This window comes from Chiloscyllium plagiosum, unplaced genomic scaffold, assembly GCF_037043375.1.
Source record: "Chiloscyllium plagiosum isolate Xiang-an unplaced genomic scaffold, Cpla_swu_hap1 HiC_scaffold_38, whole genome shotgun sequence".
Classification (NCBI taxonomy): domain Eukaryota; kingdom Metazoa; phylum Chordata; class Chondrichthyes; order Orectolobiformes; family Hemiscylliidae; genus Chiloscyllium; species Chiloscyllium plagiosum.
Window position 1 is genome coordinate 23,678,148 of NW_028270176.1, and position 16,325 is coordinate 23,694,472.

Here is a 16,325-nt window from a genome sequence, read left to right on the forward strand (position 1 = left end):
GTCATTTCTTCAACACTATCTCCTACACTCTGCCTGAAGAATAAAGTGGAAGATGTGAATCCCCAATTTGGAAATGGTCACTTTTCCAGAGCAATTGAGCTAAAGAGAACAAATCTGAAGTTGTTCAGTGATTAGGTGGGCGATTGAGCGGAAATACGTATACCTACATTCGACATGGACCTGAAGAGTTTCTTGACCGATCACCACTCCAACAGCCCCTGTAAATTTCCACAGCAGGTTCCGTCAGTGATTGTCAGCTGAAGGAGTGAAGGTGAACGTTGATAAAGCAATCCATGAATTCGCTAAATGTTTCCTGATTTTACCTAAAGCCTGAATAGGAGTTAGATTCGGTCCCTGTGTCCAAGTCAAATCAAAATCGCAACTGTGGGTGACTGAACAGATCAGGCCCACTGGTTTACCAACAAACAATTGTGCAGAGACGGCGACTTGAGGGTTCTCTATCAGTGGAAATGATAAATAGCATAACTAGAGATTCCAATGTCTATATTCTGGAGGGACGCGCAAACAATGATAAGTAAATGGATGAAGACATTTTCTTCTTCATCTTTGCTACAGTCTAAGCTTCCTCGGACTGCGAGATTTAAGAAGAACGTACGTGTACTCCATTACTAATCCCTCACACCTCCCCTTTTCAGTCCTGATAGTTTATTTGTAATGTTCATCATTCAATATTCTTGTTTAGGAGATATAATTTGATGCGTAAAGACACACGGTGTATTAATTAACGGGGAAAATAGTCACTGTAAAACAATGATCTCCTTTTGATAATAAGTACTCACTCCACAGAATGTGTCCACTACCCAGAATTCCTCACTCCATTACACAGACCCCATTTCTTAGCCTTAAAAATGCCATATTAACATTGAATAAAAATTTCTAATGGCTGTTTTGAAGGTTGCAATGCCCTTTGCGCATAGAACTAAAGCCAGAAGCAGTCTCTGGTCTGCATTGAGTATGTTACCAATCATTCGGATCTCCATGGACCAGGATTTGTTTGGACAAATCATCTAAGTTCAATATCTACCAGTACATCTCAGAGACTGGGAATTGTGCAGCACGTAACTGGGATGCCAGGGAGGTGATTAGTGGGCCCCTTTCTGAGATATTTGTCTCATTAATATCAACAGCTGAGGTTTCAGAAGACTTCAGGTTAGCTCATGTGTTTCCATTATTTCAGAAAGATGGTAAAGAAAAGCCAGGGATCTATCGACTGGCGAGCCTGACGTCAGTACTGGGCAAATTGTTGCAGAGCCTTCTGAGGGATGGGATTTTCAGGTATTTGGAAAGGCAAGGACTGAGTACAGAGAGTCAACATTCCATTTTGCTCGGAAAATCGTGTCTTACTAACTTGGTTGAGTTTTCTGAAGAAGTGACAAAGCATCTGACATAATTCTGCATGGCAAACTGTTTAGCAAAATTAAATCACATACAATTCAGTAGGAGTGAGCCAATACAAGATTGTTTTGAAGATAGGAGACAGAGTGTGGTGATAGAGGGTTGTTTTTCAGAATGGAGGCACGTGACCAGAGGTGTGCCACAAGGATCAGTGCTGGGACACTGCTTCTGAACCCATGACCTATGTATTGTGAATGACAGGGATGGAAGATAATGGAGACATCAATCCCTGTAAGTTGCCATGGCATCCACACAACATTCAGATTTGGAAGGAGGTCGTCATGGAAACTTTGGCGTTTGGTGAAAGTATTGATAATCCCCCCCCCCCCTCATCTGAGTGTGGATACTCTAAGCTCCAGAAACAGCCACGCTTCAGGAAGGCAGATCACTCCGTCTGTTGGGAATAGAATTATGTTTATACAATTAATGTTGGTCGAGTCAGCAATGACTACATCACATGCGCGAATTTTCACCCTGATGAATGACAATCTACATTTATCTTCCTGGCGTGTTTTATTCATGATGAACACTGATACTTTGTCAGTTTTCCCCTCCTTTCTGTTCTCTGTTTATATTCATACTTTCTGGATCTCTGGGACTGTAGACAATGATGCCTGGTTTTGGACCTCCCTCTAACCACAGAGTCGTTGGATTTCTGCTTCTTGTTCATGATGAAATGAACTGTGTATTCTGTTGGGGTTCTGAGCTGTAGTCAGTCAGTTAAATCGGTTTATGTGCTATACACATCATCACACATGTCACTGTCTTTGGAACAATAGGGTTCAATGATCAGCCCAAACTGAGTTGTCACGAACTGGAAAAAGTGTGATTTGAAAACAAAATCACAAGTTTAACTTGTTGGTAAGTGCTTTGAAGTACTGCAGGTTCTGGCAGACAGGAATGAAAGTAATTGAGCAACATTTGCACTTTTCGTAATGTCAAACTGGTCATATTATAAAATTACATAAATATGTGAAAAGTTTTATAGTTAGAAAAATTCACTGTTGTTATTTGTATGTGAGGAATAAGTTTGTCTGTTTTCAAGTTTGTGACATGGAAGATGTTTGTGTCTTATTTCGAAAAACAGTAACTCAGTGAGTCAACTCCAAATATATTAAGAGGTGGGCAGTCCCTGATGCATAACTTCTATCAAACAACGGCATCACTCATTGGATGTTTCAGAGGTGGTCAGAACAATCTTTCCTCCACTAAGTTGCTTGTGCCCTGTTAGTCATTTAATGCTTTCAGTCTTAAAGGGCAGCCTATGAAACGTCAGTTTAAACATACCAACTATAAACTCATACCTCTGCAATTTCACTGCAATAGAATCAGACTGATAATGGCCAAAGCTGTTCTTGCGAGTCTGACAATTATCCAGGTACAGAATTATCCAGGGCAGAAGGGTTATTTGCAATGATAGACCGAGTTGTTTTCGTAATGGAGTTAGCGGTCTCAAGCAATTAAATTTCAGGACATGTCTGAAATGCAGCAAGACCTAAACATCCAGACTTAGACTGACAAGTGGTAGGAAATAATCAAGCTGCACAAATGCCAGGCAATGACCATCTCCAATAACGGTTGTCTTCTAAGAAATCGATTGTATCACTATACTTTTTTGCCACGGTCAACATTCTGGGGTTTAGCATTGGACCGAAATTCAATTATGCTTGTCATATAAATGTAGAGGTGACAAGGACAGTCAAGAGCCTGGGAATATTCAGGAAATAACTCATCTTCTGAATCACCAAAGCCAGTCCACCATCTACAACACACAAGTCAGGAGTTTGGTGGAACACTCCTCCCTTGCCTGAATGAGTACTCTTCCAAATGCACTCAACAGTCTTGATACCATCGAGGACATAGCAACCTGCTTGATTGGCATTACATTCATGAACATCCACTCCCTCCACCCTCCATGTTTAGGAAAAGCATTGTGTACCTTCTAAAAGATACACTATTGAAATTCACCAAGGCTGTTAAGACAGCACTCTCCAAACCAGCGACCACTTCCATCGTGAAGGATGAAGAGCAGATTCATGGGAAAACCATTTTCTGTACATTTGCTGACAAACTCCTTACAATCCTGACTTGGCAATATATCATTTTTGTTTCAGTATTGTTAAGTGAAAGATCTAGAAATCCCAACCAAGGAGGATACAGAGCGTACTTACAATAGATGGACTGCAACGGTTTAAGGAGGCAGCTCAAGTGTAACTAGGGACAAGCAAAGGAATAATGGCCCTGCCAGCGATGCCAACCTCCAATGAAAGAAATAAAAATAAAATTAGGGTGTACCTGTTGAATTCAGCTGGTAGATAATAACAATACCATCATTCTCGTTCTTTGCCTTGCATATAATCAGCTCTCAGATCCATTTAGGTGAGTCAGTGTTAGAGATCACTGAAGCAGGCCATTATTCTCTGTCAGGAATAGACTCTAACATTTGGAATACTCCCAGTGATGTTTTTTTTCCTCCGCTGATGTTACTTGTGATGTTTACTGGGACATTGGCTCTGCCAATGCAGATACAAAAAAGCCTCATTCTTGGAACTAACGCAGTTCAGACCAAATACTATTATATGTTCATCTAAAGAAAAGGAGCAGATTCACATTATCATAAATGTAATCATCCACATATAATCTGTAGATTGTGGATGGCATTCTATTTAAGTAACTGGAGAAGTTAAGAAAATTTTCACTGACAGCAGTTTAAATACTAAGAGATAATAAATCGTCACCATCAAGTGGGTGCTGTTGTTAAGCAAAAATTAAGAATTATACCATATCCTGTCTGCTATAAATTTGTTCTCTCATTTGTTTTGGAACATGATCCTAAAAACATTTTATGAATGCTTCATTTCGGATATCTTTTCCTTGTTATGGACTCGGCCAGACCACTCAAAACATTTTTCAGCAGGCAGCCCCAGATCATAACTTCACAATTTGTTTCAGTAACTGCGCAGTGAAAGTTACCTGGAGTAAGATAGTTAGGTTGACTACTAGACTTTTAAACAGACAAAAATCTATTCATAAAGTTACACAATGAAACACAAAGAACAGAATAAAAGAACCCCTACAAAACTCAATCGATCCAATTGGACTTAATCGTACTGCTCTGAATATACACAACAGACACAACAAGCAAACACCCTTTTAAACCATATAAAGGTGTCAATCTCAGTTTGGAAATGTTCACCTTTCGAGGTGAGCGGAACTAAAGAGAAAGAATCTGAAACTGTTTAATTATTGGATGGTTGAATAAAAAGGAAATGCAGCCACATGCAATTCACATTCAATCTATGAGTTTCTTGAGCATATGCTTACAGGTTCAAGTTGAAGGGCCGAAAGAGAGAGAGAGAGAGAGTTTCCACACACTTGCTTTCTGGCAAGGTTTCAGATTTCTTTAGTTATGCCGTAGCTTACCATCTCCTTACAGTTTGGGGGCTGCAGATGAATACCACAAGTAATTTTGTGCCTTTACCATTTCTCAGACGTATCAAAATATGTTTCCACAACTTGATTTCGTGAACATAGGCCATCCCTCTCTGTTGTGCTAATGCCATCATTAGATAATTCACTTACCACATTCTTTTCTCTCTTCTTGTCATTCCAAAGTGTCCAGAAACCTTCAAGGTTAATGCCCTAATTCCTGTCATCATGAAGTTATGTCTCTCTAAAGGCTGCCAGATCATACTAATTCAATTATCCTTGCGCTGTCAGAACATCTACTTTGTTTCTGATACAGAGTTCAATCAGATACAGAGCCTTCTGCTCCATCCCTTAGTTGTTTTTATAAATTCAACTTTCTCGGTTGATTGACACTTAAATTTCTTTTCTTCCTGTCACAGTCTATTTTTTATTTCTGACATTGAAATATTTGTCTTCGGCTTTAATTCACCCTTGACTTAATATATTGTCCCAAGTTTGATATCTTCTCTCATCTACTCTGGTTTGAATTTTCTGTATTTTCCTCACTAGCAGGCAGCAAGAACACTAGCGGCAGCAAGTTCAGGTAGAATCTGTCCCATTTGTACACATTTCCACTTTCTGGATTTCTGATGATAGTGCACTCGAAACTGGAACTCCTTCTCTCCCACCAGTCTTTATTAAAGGCTATTTGGTCCATCATTTCTGCAACAGATCACCAAATGAAAAATACAACATTCTACAATACTTCTGCCTTTTTCCCATACCCTTGAATGTTGATTCTAATGAAATAACGATCTAAATTCAGCTTGAAAGCTTCAGTTGAACTTGCTCATCAGGTGTTAGCAATGTGTGAGATTATATTTGGGAAAAAAAATGGATCTACCAATATAATTTCCGTGCCCAATTGGAATATACTCGATTAATTGAAAAGAAATTGCTGATCAATGATTAACAGGCTTACAGAGAGACGACATTTTCTGCTCAAGTCATCAGGACAGATGAAGGTGTTATTGTCATTTTTCATACCTGCCTGAAGATTACAATGGAAGGTGTCAATCTCAGTTTGGAAACGTTTACCTTTCAAGGTGAGCAGAACTAAAGAGACAAAATCTGAAAGTGTTTAATTATTGGATGGTTGAATAAAAAGGAAATGCAGCCACATGCAATTCACATCCAATCTATGAGTTTCTTGAGCGATCCACTAGCCACTGTAAGTTCACAGAGCAGGGACAATCTGTAATGGTCGGCAGGTGTAGTGAGGAGCTATTTGGTATAACAGTCCAGGAATTCTCGAAATTGGTCCTGAGTTGTACTGAAATCTCAGTGTTATGGAAGAAGCCAGACCCCCTCAAAACATTCCAAATGTCTGCCTAGGCCCTAACTTTTCTAGTTGTTTTAAGCAGCTTTATGGTGCATATTCCAGGATGCAGCTGGCCCAAAAACTCATTTTGTAGCAAAACAGCAGTTATTTATAGATTACCGAATGAAACATGAACAAAAGAGAACCGAATCTCAAATAACTTAACCTATCTGAAAACTCAGTCGACTCTATTGCAACTTAATTATGCTGTTCCAAATTCGTCCAATATCCCCATAAACCACCACTTTGCAAATAACTAAATACATACACTGGTCGTTACAGGAGTGAAATACGAATCTAGGAACGTTTTTTCTCTTGAGCCGCTTTCTTTTACTAGCAGCAGCAAACAGATTACTTGCTAAAACCAAACCAAACCAGAAAGAAAAACTCTGAACTGAGTGAACTGACCACTCACCGTCCATTATACAAGTGTTTAAAGAAAACTTAAAAGCTTTTTCAGGTAGATATTTCAGAACATATTGGAACCTCTGCTTTTAGGACCCCTCTCGAAAAGAAAACCAAGTGCAAAATAACCTTGTTAAAGGAGAAGCATCGTCACAGCAAATCCTGATTGAATAGATATTAGACACAGCCCTGGTATCCATTTCAGTTCAAAACCACAATTTGAAAAACTGTGGGTGACTGAACAGTTCAGGTTCACTGGTTTTCCAGCAATAAATACACCAGAGACTGCAATTTGTGGTTTCTCTGTCAGGGGAAAGCCAAAATAGCACAATCGAAGATTCCAAAGTCTGTACTCGAAACAGATTGCAACCAATAAAGAATAAGCGCGCGATGACATTTTATTCTTGATCTTTGCTACAGTCTAAGGTTCCTCAGAGTGACAGATTCAATAAGAATATACTTATACGACATTAATAGTCGCATTCCCCTCCCTTTCCTGGTCCAGATGTTTTATTTGCAATTATAATCATTCAATATTCTTGTTTAGAAGATAGAATTTGTTGTATACAAAGGTTCCTCAATGGTAACGTGTGTTAATTAGCAGGGAAAATACACACAGTATGATGTCAATTATCTTCTATTGACAATAGTTAATTACACATCAGCATGTTTCCACTCTCCAGAATGTCTCATTCCATAAAGTAGATCCCATTTCTTAGCCTTGCAATCACCATATAAACTAGGTTTTCCGAAGTGGAGAGTATAGTGCTGGGAAAGGACAGCAGGTCAGGCAGCATCGGAGGAGCAGGAGAATCGATGTTTCGGGCATAAGCCCTTCATCAGGATGGACTTATGCCCGAAACGTTGATTCTCCTGCTCCTCGGATGCTGCCTGACCTGTTGCGCCTTTCCAGGGCTACACTCTTGATTATGAGCTCCAGCATCTACAGTCCTCACTTTCTCCTAAGTTTTCTAAAGGTTAGTTTGAAAGTTGCAATGCTCTTTCCACATTGAAATAAGGTCAGAAGCGGTCTCTCAACCTGCACTGAGGTTGTTACAAATGAATTGGATCTCCCTTGACCAAGAGTTGATGGGAAAAAGTAAGGACTGCAGATGCTGGAGATCAGAGCTGAAAATGTGTTGCTGGAAAAGCGCAGCAGGTCAGGCAGCATCCAAGGAGCAGGAGAATCGACGTTTCGGGCTTGAGCCCTTCTTCAGGCTCATGCCCTAAGGTCGATTCTCCTGCTCCTTGGATGCTGCCTGACCTACTGCGCTTTTCCAGCAACACATTTTCAGCAAGAGTTGATGGGACAAGCCATAGAAATACAAGAGCCACTAACACAGGTCAAAGACTAGGAATTGTGCAGCAAACAAGCGGGAATCTAAGGAAGTGATTGATAGATCCCTTGCTGAGATATTTTTATCAATGATAGTCAGAAGGGAAGTGGCAGAACACTGTGTGTTGGCGAATAAGGTGCCATTATTTCAGAAAGGTGGGTAAGGAAAGGTCAGGGAACTTGAGACCGGTGAGGTTGATGTCATTGGTGTGCACGTTTTTGGAAGGGATTCTGAGGGGCAAGATTGACAGATATTTGGAAATGCAAGGATTGAATAGAGAGAGTCAACATGGCTTTGTGTATGGGAAATCATGTCTCAGTAGCTTGATTGAGTTTTCTGAAGAAGTGACAGAGAAATTGATGAAGGTAGATCGATACACATTATGTATATGAACTCAGCAAAGCGTTTGACAAGGTTGTCCATTGTAGACTGGTTAGCAAGTTTCGATCACGTGAAAGCAAGGGAAAGCTAACCAATTTGTTACAGAAATTGGCTTGAAGGTAGGAGACAGGCTGGTGGTGGAGGGTTGTTTTCAGAATGGAGGTGTTTAACTACCAGGGCGCTGAAGAATCATTGCTGATACATTGCTTTCTGACCTATGACTTCCGGTATCGTGAGGGACAGGAGTGGCAGGAACTTGGGGACACCACACCCTAAAGAATCCATGGAAGCAATATTCAGAATTGGAAGGAGTTCAGCACTGAAAGAAATGCACTGTGCCAAAATACTGAGGAAATCCCTCCCTAACCTCACTGTGGGTACTCTAATCTCCTGGAACTGACATGTTTGAGGAGTGCAGATCGCTCCCTCTTATGAAACTATGAATATTCAATGGATGTTGGTCCAGTCATCAATGACCACATCACATGCATGAATTTAAGAAAAAGACAGTCCTGAAATGAATGAAACTTCAAGCCAGAATATAGTCGGAGGCAGGAATATTGTTAATGTAGACATCCGATACATTCATGGCATTCATAATCTTCACCCTGATGTAATAGTCTCCTTCATCTCTCTTCCTGATGTGTTATATTAACAATGAAGATTGTTGCTTTGTCAGGTTCTTCCTCAATTCTGTTCCAACTTTAAATTCAGGTTTCATAGTGTCTGGATCTCTGGGACTATAGATACTGCTAACACTATGAGTTCCCTGTTCAGGACCTCCCGTTTACAGAGAATTTCCAGATTTCTGACACCGGCCAGATCCGATCTCTGCACATGACCCAATCACTGCCGAAACATTCCAGGGAACCTTCAGAGATCATCAGGAACTCTCGACAGCTGAATAAGAAAAATGGGTTAGACTTCCAGTGAAATCTGTAATAAGAGCAAAATTTGAACTAATACATTAAAATACAGTCGAATATTGTGGACTAAATCTACAAACATCAACTATTACATAAATATCAATAACAATAACATACTCAGCAAATTATTACTGATAATTAACTCTTACAACATGGCAATGAACCCTTCTGCTAATTAAACCAATCACCAAGAAAAGCTCACCTCGCCTTGTAATCTGCTAAGACACGAGTGACAGAGAATTCACAAATTCCAGTTTTTAAAGATAATAATATTAATTTATTCCTTAACTCTAAAAGTGAACAGTAAACAAACACTATTCACAACTCTAAACCCCCATCTCCTAACTGCTTATTATCTGTCTGCAACTCTGTAACAATATACTGTTGCAATAAAAACACTTATTAAAATTGCATCAACTTAATTTCAAAAGCACACAGTGGCTGTCGTCTCTGGTGTCTGTCTTCTTCCAGCTGACGATCTGCCTTGGTCATCTTCTTTCTTTTACTCCCAAGATGCTTCATATGAAAAAGATATCTTTGAGAGAGTGTTTTAGAATGAATCTTTCTTGATGGCAGGTACTCTCTCAATGGCAGTTGCTCTGTCTGATTTTTAAAATGACTGTATTTTAACCCTCATAATCAGATCATCTCATTGGTTCGATGTTGACAAAAAACACAAACTCAAACTCGATTGGGCTTTGCTATCCTGGGGCAGAATTTAAACTGATTGTTTAAAATTGAATTGTTGCCAAAACAGCAACCAACTCAGGCATCTATTTCAAAGCCAAATGTTAAATATTTTCAATTTTCCAGTACACTCTGAGATTGTGAGCTAGTCATATGACAGGTGCTTGTAAGCTCTCAGTGCAAACTACATTCACTCTCTCTTAAAGGTACAGTACACATTTTAACTTCATAACATAACAAAGTACAATGAAAGCTCAGTTTGAAGAAATTAAAATGCATACTCCTGCATTTGTTTCAGTTTTTAACAAATTTCGCTCTGGACTCCAAATCTTAAGTTTTCATAGCATCTTGGCCAAGTTGCGAATCTATATCAGGGAACATAGAGCATAGAACGTAGAACAGTACAGCACAGAACAGGCCCTTCAGCCCACGATGTTGTGCTGACCATTGATCCTCATGTGAGGTAAACCTAATGTATGAACCCTCAAATTTCTGTGACCATATGCATGTCCAGCAGTCTCTTAAATATCCCCAATGACCTCGCTTGTACAACTGCTGCTGACAATGCATTCCATGCTCTCACAACTCTCTGCATAAATAACCCACCTCTGACATCCCCTCTATACTTTCTGCCAAACAGCTTAAAACTATAACCCCTCGTGTAAACAATTTCTGCCCTGGGAAAAAGTCTCTGGCTATCAACTCTATCTATGCCTCTCATTATCTTGTACACCTCAATTAGGTCCCCTCTCTTCCTTCTTTTTTCCAATGAAAAAGTCAGAGCTCAGTCAACCTCTCTTCATATGATAAGCCCTCCATTCCCGGCAGCATCCTGGTAAACCTCCTCTGAACCCTCTCCAAAGCTTCCACATATTTCCTATAATAGGGCGACCAGAACTGGACACAGTATTCCAAGTGCGGTCTAACCAACATTTTATAGAGCGGCAACAAGATCTCATGGCTCTTAAACTCAATCTCCGTTAATGAAAACCAAAACACCATATGCTTTCTTAACAACCCTGTCCACTTGGGTGGCAATTTTAAGGGATCTATGTATCTGCACACCAAGATCCCGCTGTTCCTCCACACTGCCAAGAATCCTGCCTTTAATCCTATACTCAACTTCCAAAATGCATCACTTCGCATTTATCCAGGTTGAACTCGATCTACCACCTCTCAGCCCATCTCTGCATCCTGTCAATGTCACGCTGTAGCCTCCAACAGTCCTCTATACTGTCAACGACACCTCCAACCTTTGTGTCGTCTGCAAACTTGCTAAGCCATCCTTCAATCTCCTCATCCAAGTCATTAATAAAAATTACAAAGAGTTAAGCCCAAGAACAGAGCCCTGTGGAACACCACTTACCACTGACTTCCAGGCAGAATACTTCCCTTCCACTACCACTCGCTGTCTTCTGTCGACCAGCCAATTCTGTATCCAGACAGCTAAACTTTCCTGTATCCCATTCCTCCTGACCTTCTGAACGAGCCTACCATGGAAACCTTATCAAATGCTTTGGTGAAGTCCAAATACACTACATCCACCGTTTGACCCTCATCAACTTGTCGAGTAACATTCTCAAAGAACTCAATCAGGTTTGTGAGGCATTACCTGCCCCTCACAAAGCCGTGCTGACTGTATTTAATCAAGCCATGCTCTTCCAGATGATCATAAATCCTATCCCTCAGAATCCTTTCTATCACCTTGCAGACGACAGACATGAGACTGACTGGTCTGTAATTGCTGGGGATTTCCCTATTTCCTTTCTTGAAGAGAGGAATTACATTTGCCTCCCTTCAGTCTTCATTCGCATTCACATTCAGGGAATAACTTCAGTTCTGGTCTCTTGTGATACACAACTGATTCAGTTAATACTAATCGCAAAAGGCTTGGTCCTAGCCTGATGGTTTGAAGTTGTTTTCAGAAAAGTTCAATTTGATTGGATCAACAGTTTGCAATTATAAAAGGGCTGCCTGAGTGAAGTCTGAATTAAATATCTGTAATTTTATCAGGAACGTCTAGGGACTATCAAAGGAACAAAGGCCACACTGCATCTTGACCAGTCAGCAACTCCACGACTAGGAAAGCCTCATCCACTGCCATTTGCCTTACTTGCAAAATCAGGAGGCTTCATTGCTTTATTGACCTGAAGAATAACATTTTCACGCAGAGGCTGGTAAACGTTTGGAACAGGCTGCCAGATGTTTTGGTGGAGGCTGATACAATTACTTCATTGAAAAGGGAAATGGATGGGTATGTGAATAGGAAGAATTTAGAGGGATACGCGACAAATGCTGGCAAATGGGACAAGATCAGATTGTGATACCTAGTCGGCGTGGACGGGTTGAGTGGGAAGGCTTCTGTGCTGTATAGATATATGATTCTATGATTTCTGCAATCTATTGCTCACAGGGATTGTCCTATTATCAGGCCACTATGGCTGTAAGCCTTTTGTTTGGCGTTTTCCTATGAAGCCTCAGAACTGAATAATTGGAATGCAATATGGACTTGTAACATATATTCGCAATCAAATCAGAAATAAGAATGATGCAACTTTAACATTCCCCTGGGAATCCAGTAGCGCGTAAAAGAGTTTCTAAACTCATTAATGCACTGTTTAATTCAAAGGTTTTGACTTCATCACCCAGGAACAGATACTCCATACGCAAAATGCTCCAATTGTTCACTATTATTGTTAAAGTATACTACATCAGTACTGCTGTGATTGCCATCCCGGGTAAGGTTTTTTTAAAGAAATGTTCATTAGATGTGTGCATCGCTGACTAAAACCAGCATTTACGGCTCTACGGAAAAGTTTAAGAGTAAGGCACATTGTTATGGATCAGGAATCAAATTTCAGCCAGACCAGGTAAGCATGATAGGTTATTCCCTTTAAGAACGTGAGTGAAACAATTGGATTTATCCAAAAAATCGAGAATGCATTCGTGGTCATCATTACCTCTTAATTCCAGATTTTGCTTGCATTGAATTCAAATTTGAAAATCTGCCATGGCAGGATTCAAAACTGGATTGCTAATAAAATACAAGGGTTTCTGGATTAATAGTCTATTGGTGCCACGAGGCCATTGCCTCCCTTCTGCAGAACTTGCAAAGTTGCATAAATTCAGGTAGTTGAAGCCCATGCCACCGTCCTTAAACTTTGCTCGGAATATTTGGCATTGTGGTTGGCAAAGCCATCATAAGACATGCTTTGTCAGGATTGTTGTAAGTTTTGACTTGACCTGTTGTGAGTGGTTAGATTGACTTGATGGCATGAAGGAAATCCACTTTTGTAGAACAATTATGCTTCTTCTTTCAAGGGATCGTTCAAAGAAAGAAGTAATGACATTTCCTAATCCCAGGAAGTTACATGAATGGAAAACAATGAAGGCCATTCACTAACACTTCGCCCATACTGAGAATGCTTGCTACTTTTAAACATAATTAGTGAGTATAAATTGAAATTTTCAGACAGTTCGATAAATGTGAGGTGCTAAATTTTGGAAAGGCAAATCAAGGCAGGACTTATACACTGCTTGGTAAGGTCCGGGGGATTGTTTCTGAACAAAGTGGTTCATAGTTCCTTCAAAGCAGAGCTGCAGGTGCATATGATAGTCAAGACGGCAATGGGTACGCTTCTCCTTCGAGATCAGTGCATTGAGCATAGGAATTGGGACGTGATGTTGCAAGGTACAGAACATTGCTTATGCCATGTTTGGAATACTGTGTGCAATTGTTGTCACTTTGCTGTATGAAAAATATAGTTATACCTGGAAAGGTGCAAGAAAGATTTGCAAGCATATCGCCAGGATTGGTGGGTTTGACTAATATGTTCAGGCTGAATGGACTGGTTGCCTTTTCCATTGAGCATCGGAGGCTGAGTGCGATTCGTAATGTGAATAGTCAATGTCTTTCATCCAGGGTATCGCCATCTAAACCAAGAGTGCTTAGGCTTAAGATGAGAGCAGAAAGATTAAACATGGATCCAAGGGGCAAAATTTTGATGCAGAGGATAGTGCATATATGAAATGAGCTGCCAGAGGAAATGGTGGCCGTTGGTACAATTACAAGATTTACAAGGCATTTAGAAGATTCGATGAATAGGAAGGACATCGAGGGATAAGGGGCAAATGTTGGCATATGGGACCAGATTAGTTTAAGATATCTGGTCAGAATGGATGAGTTTGACTGAAGGGCATGTTTCCGTGTTGTACATCTTTATGACTCTAAGTGACTGAAAGTGATTGTTAGAAGCTTGGAGTACAGAATAGACACGCAGAGTAATTCAGCTGAAAGAGCAAGTTTACTTTACCCTCAACATAAATCGTTTTGTCTTATTTTCAAAGAGAAAGTGAGGACTGCAGATGCTGGAGATTAGAGCTGAAAGTGTGTTGCTGGAAAAGCGCAGCAGGTCAGGCAGCATCCAAGGAGCAGGAGAATCACGTTTCGGGCATGATCCCTTCTTCAGGAATCTTATTTTCAAAGCAGACTTTGTTATATTGTATCAGTTAGCTGCTCCGTTTGTTTAGCTTGATGTTCATCAATGGTTTCATTTACCTTAAACCACATTTCAGTTTCTCAATGATTATCCTATGACCTTCATGTAATTTCGGAATTGAAGTCCACGTGTCGATTGGGTGTGGGTATGTTCTCTCATCGTGGGTGTCAGTGTTCCCAGACTCTTATGGAACATTATATAAGAATGAGTCCGTCATGTAAGGCAGGATGATGCAATGTAATGGTGTCAAATCCATGATTCTTGGTGCCATATTTGCAAAACGGATATCATTCTACGTCAGCTTGCATTGTGACCATGTTAAAATGTGTCCTGACAACATTTTGGTCCATTGCTCCTTTTGCTGCACTCCTCATGTTTTTGTCTTGCTTCCATGAACAGAATGAACTCAGTTAGGCGAATAGAACACGTTCAGACTGATTCTGTATGCAACAGTAACATATTGAAATGGCCTTTTTCCACCTCCACAGTCATTTTTCAGTATTTCATGTTCAATACCACACACACTCCGTTTGAGCATTGGATGCAGATTAATGTGGGATGGAATCAAGATTAAAATTTCTTTTACTTTGTGATATTCTTCCTGAGTACCTTTTTGCTTTCTCCACTAAAATGCAATTATGCTTGAATTACAATTTCTAAACTAGTTTAGTTTTCCTTCTACAGTTAATGCATTGGCAATTGTGATATTGTCCCATGGAAGATGTGGCCTCTCCAGATGCACGACTCATTACCTAATGGCCATGGCGACAGCGGATCTGATGTTCATTGTCACTGACAGTATATTGTTTGAACTGAATCGTTACTTTTATCAGGGATCATTCCTGCAACTCACACCTGCATGCATTGTGATTTACTTCTTACTTTTAGTAAGTTCAGACTGTTCTGTCTGGTTCACTGTCACTTTCTCCGCTGATCGGTTTGTGAGTATATGCTGCTGGGATCTGAAACTGAAATATTGTAACGTCAAAGCAGCAACTGTTATTCTTTCAACAACCTTCACTCTTTTCTTTCTGAAAAATGTTCCCATTTTCATTACACGGGAACCAATGATTGTCGTTGACAATGTACACTGGTCTTGTCAAATAAAAGCCAGCTATTTTACTGAACCTGGATGGATGGTTTATGATTGGTTTGATAAGGTGTTAACACCTTTACTCCCATTCAGTTTAATTTTACTCCTGAATGCTATGACAGTCAGATACGTTTTAATAGCAAATCGGATCCGTCAAGGATTGAAGTTCCAGAACCCGGAAGAGGAGCGCAATGATCCTGAGATGGAGAGCAGGAGGAAGTCAATGATTTTACTGTTCGCCATATCGAGTAACTTCATATTGCTGTGGTCACCATATGCAATAAATTTCTTATATTATCGAATTGCAGCAATTGATCCAGGATCTTACAATGACAGTTTGTATGTATTTGAAAGATGTGGAGTAATGCTACTGAATCTGAGTTGCAGCACAAATACGTTTATTTATGGAGTAACTCAGTCGAAGTTCAGAGAACAGTTCATTAGCGCTGTAAAATACCCACTGATTTCAATCAGCAGAGTCTTAACTTTTAGAATGAATTGATGGCAATCGATAAGATAGTAACATGTACCACTGTTTTCCTGAGTAGACTGATATTTCCTCACCGGCACCATGTGTTAACTAGCATGAAAAATAAACAGACTGTGAGGACAATTATCTTCTTCTGACAGCATTAATTATCCCACAACATATTTCCTCTATCCAGAATATCTGACTCCAAAATGCAGATTTCATTTCTTCACCTTGCAAGCACCATATTAACATCGAATTAAGCTTTCAAAAGGCTGTTTTGAAAGTTGGAATGCCCTTTGTACATTTAACTGAGGTTTGAA

At 40.0% G+C, this 16,325-nt stretch overlaps 1 protein-coding gene across 1 annotated transcript; it reads left to right on the plus strand.

Annotated features, from left to right (window-relative positions):
* Positions 1–12,612: 12,612 nt before the first annotated feature.
* LOC148139310 (putative G protein-coupled receptor 139) lies at positions 12,613–16,035 on the plus strand. The gene is made up of 2 exons (XM_087980798.1): positions 12,613–12,679; positions 15,125–16,035. The coding sequence occupies exons 1-2, from the start codon at positions 12,613–12,615 to the stop codon at positions 16,033–16,035; spliced, it is 978 nt and encodes a 325-aa protein (XP_087836924.1).
* Positions 16,036–16,325: the final 290 nt, after the last annotated feature.

Coding starts and splice junctions, on each gene's coding strand:
- LOC148139310 (XM_087980798.1), top strand. CDS start 12,613: ATGCTCCAATTGTTCACTATTATTGTTAAAGTATACTACATCAGTACT. Junction 12,680..15,124: donor TGCTGTGATTGCCATCCCGG/GTAAGGTTTTTT, acceptor TTCCTTCTACAG/TTAATGCATTGGCAATTGTG.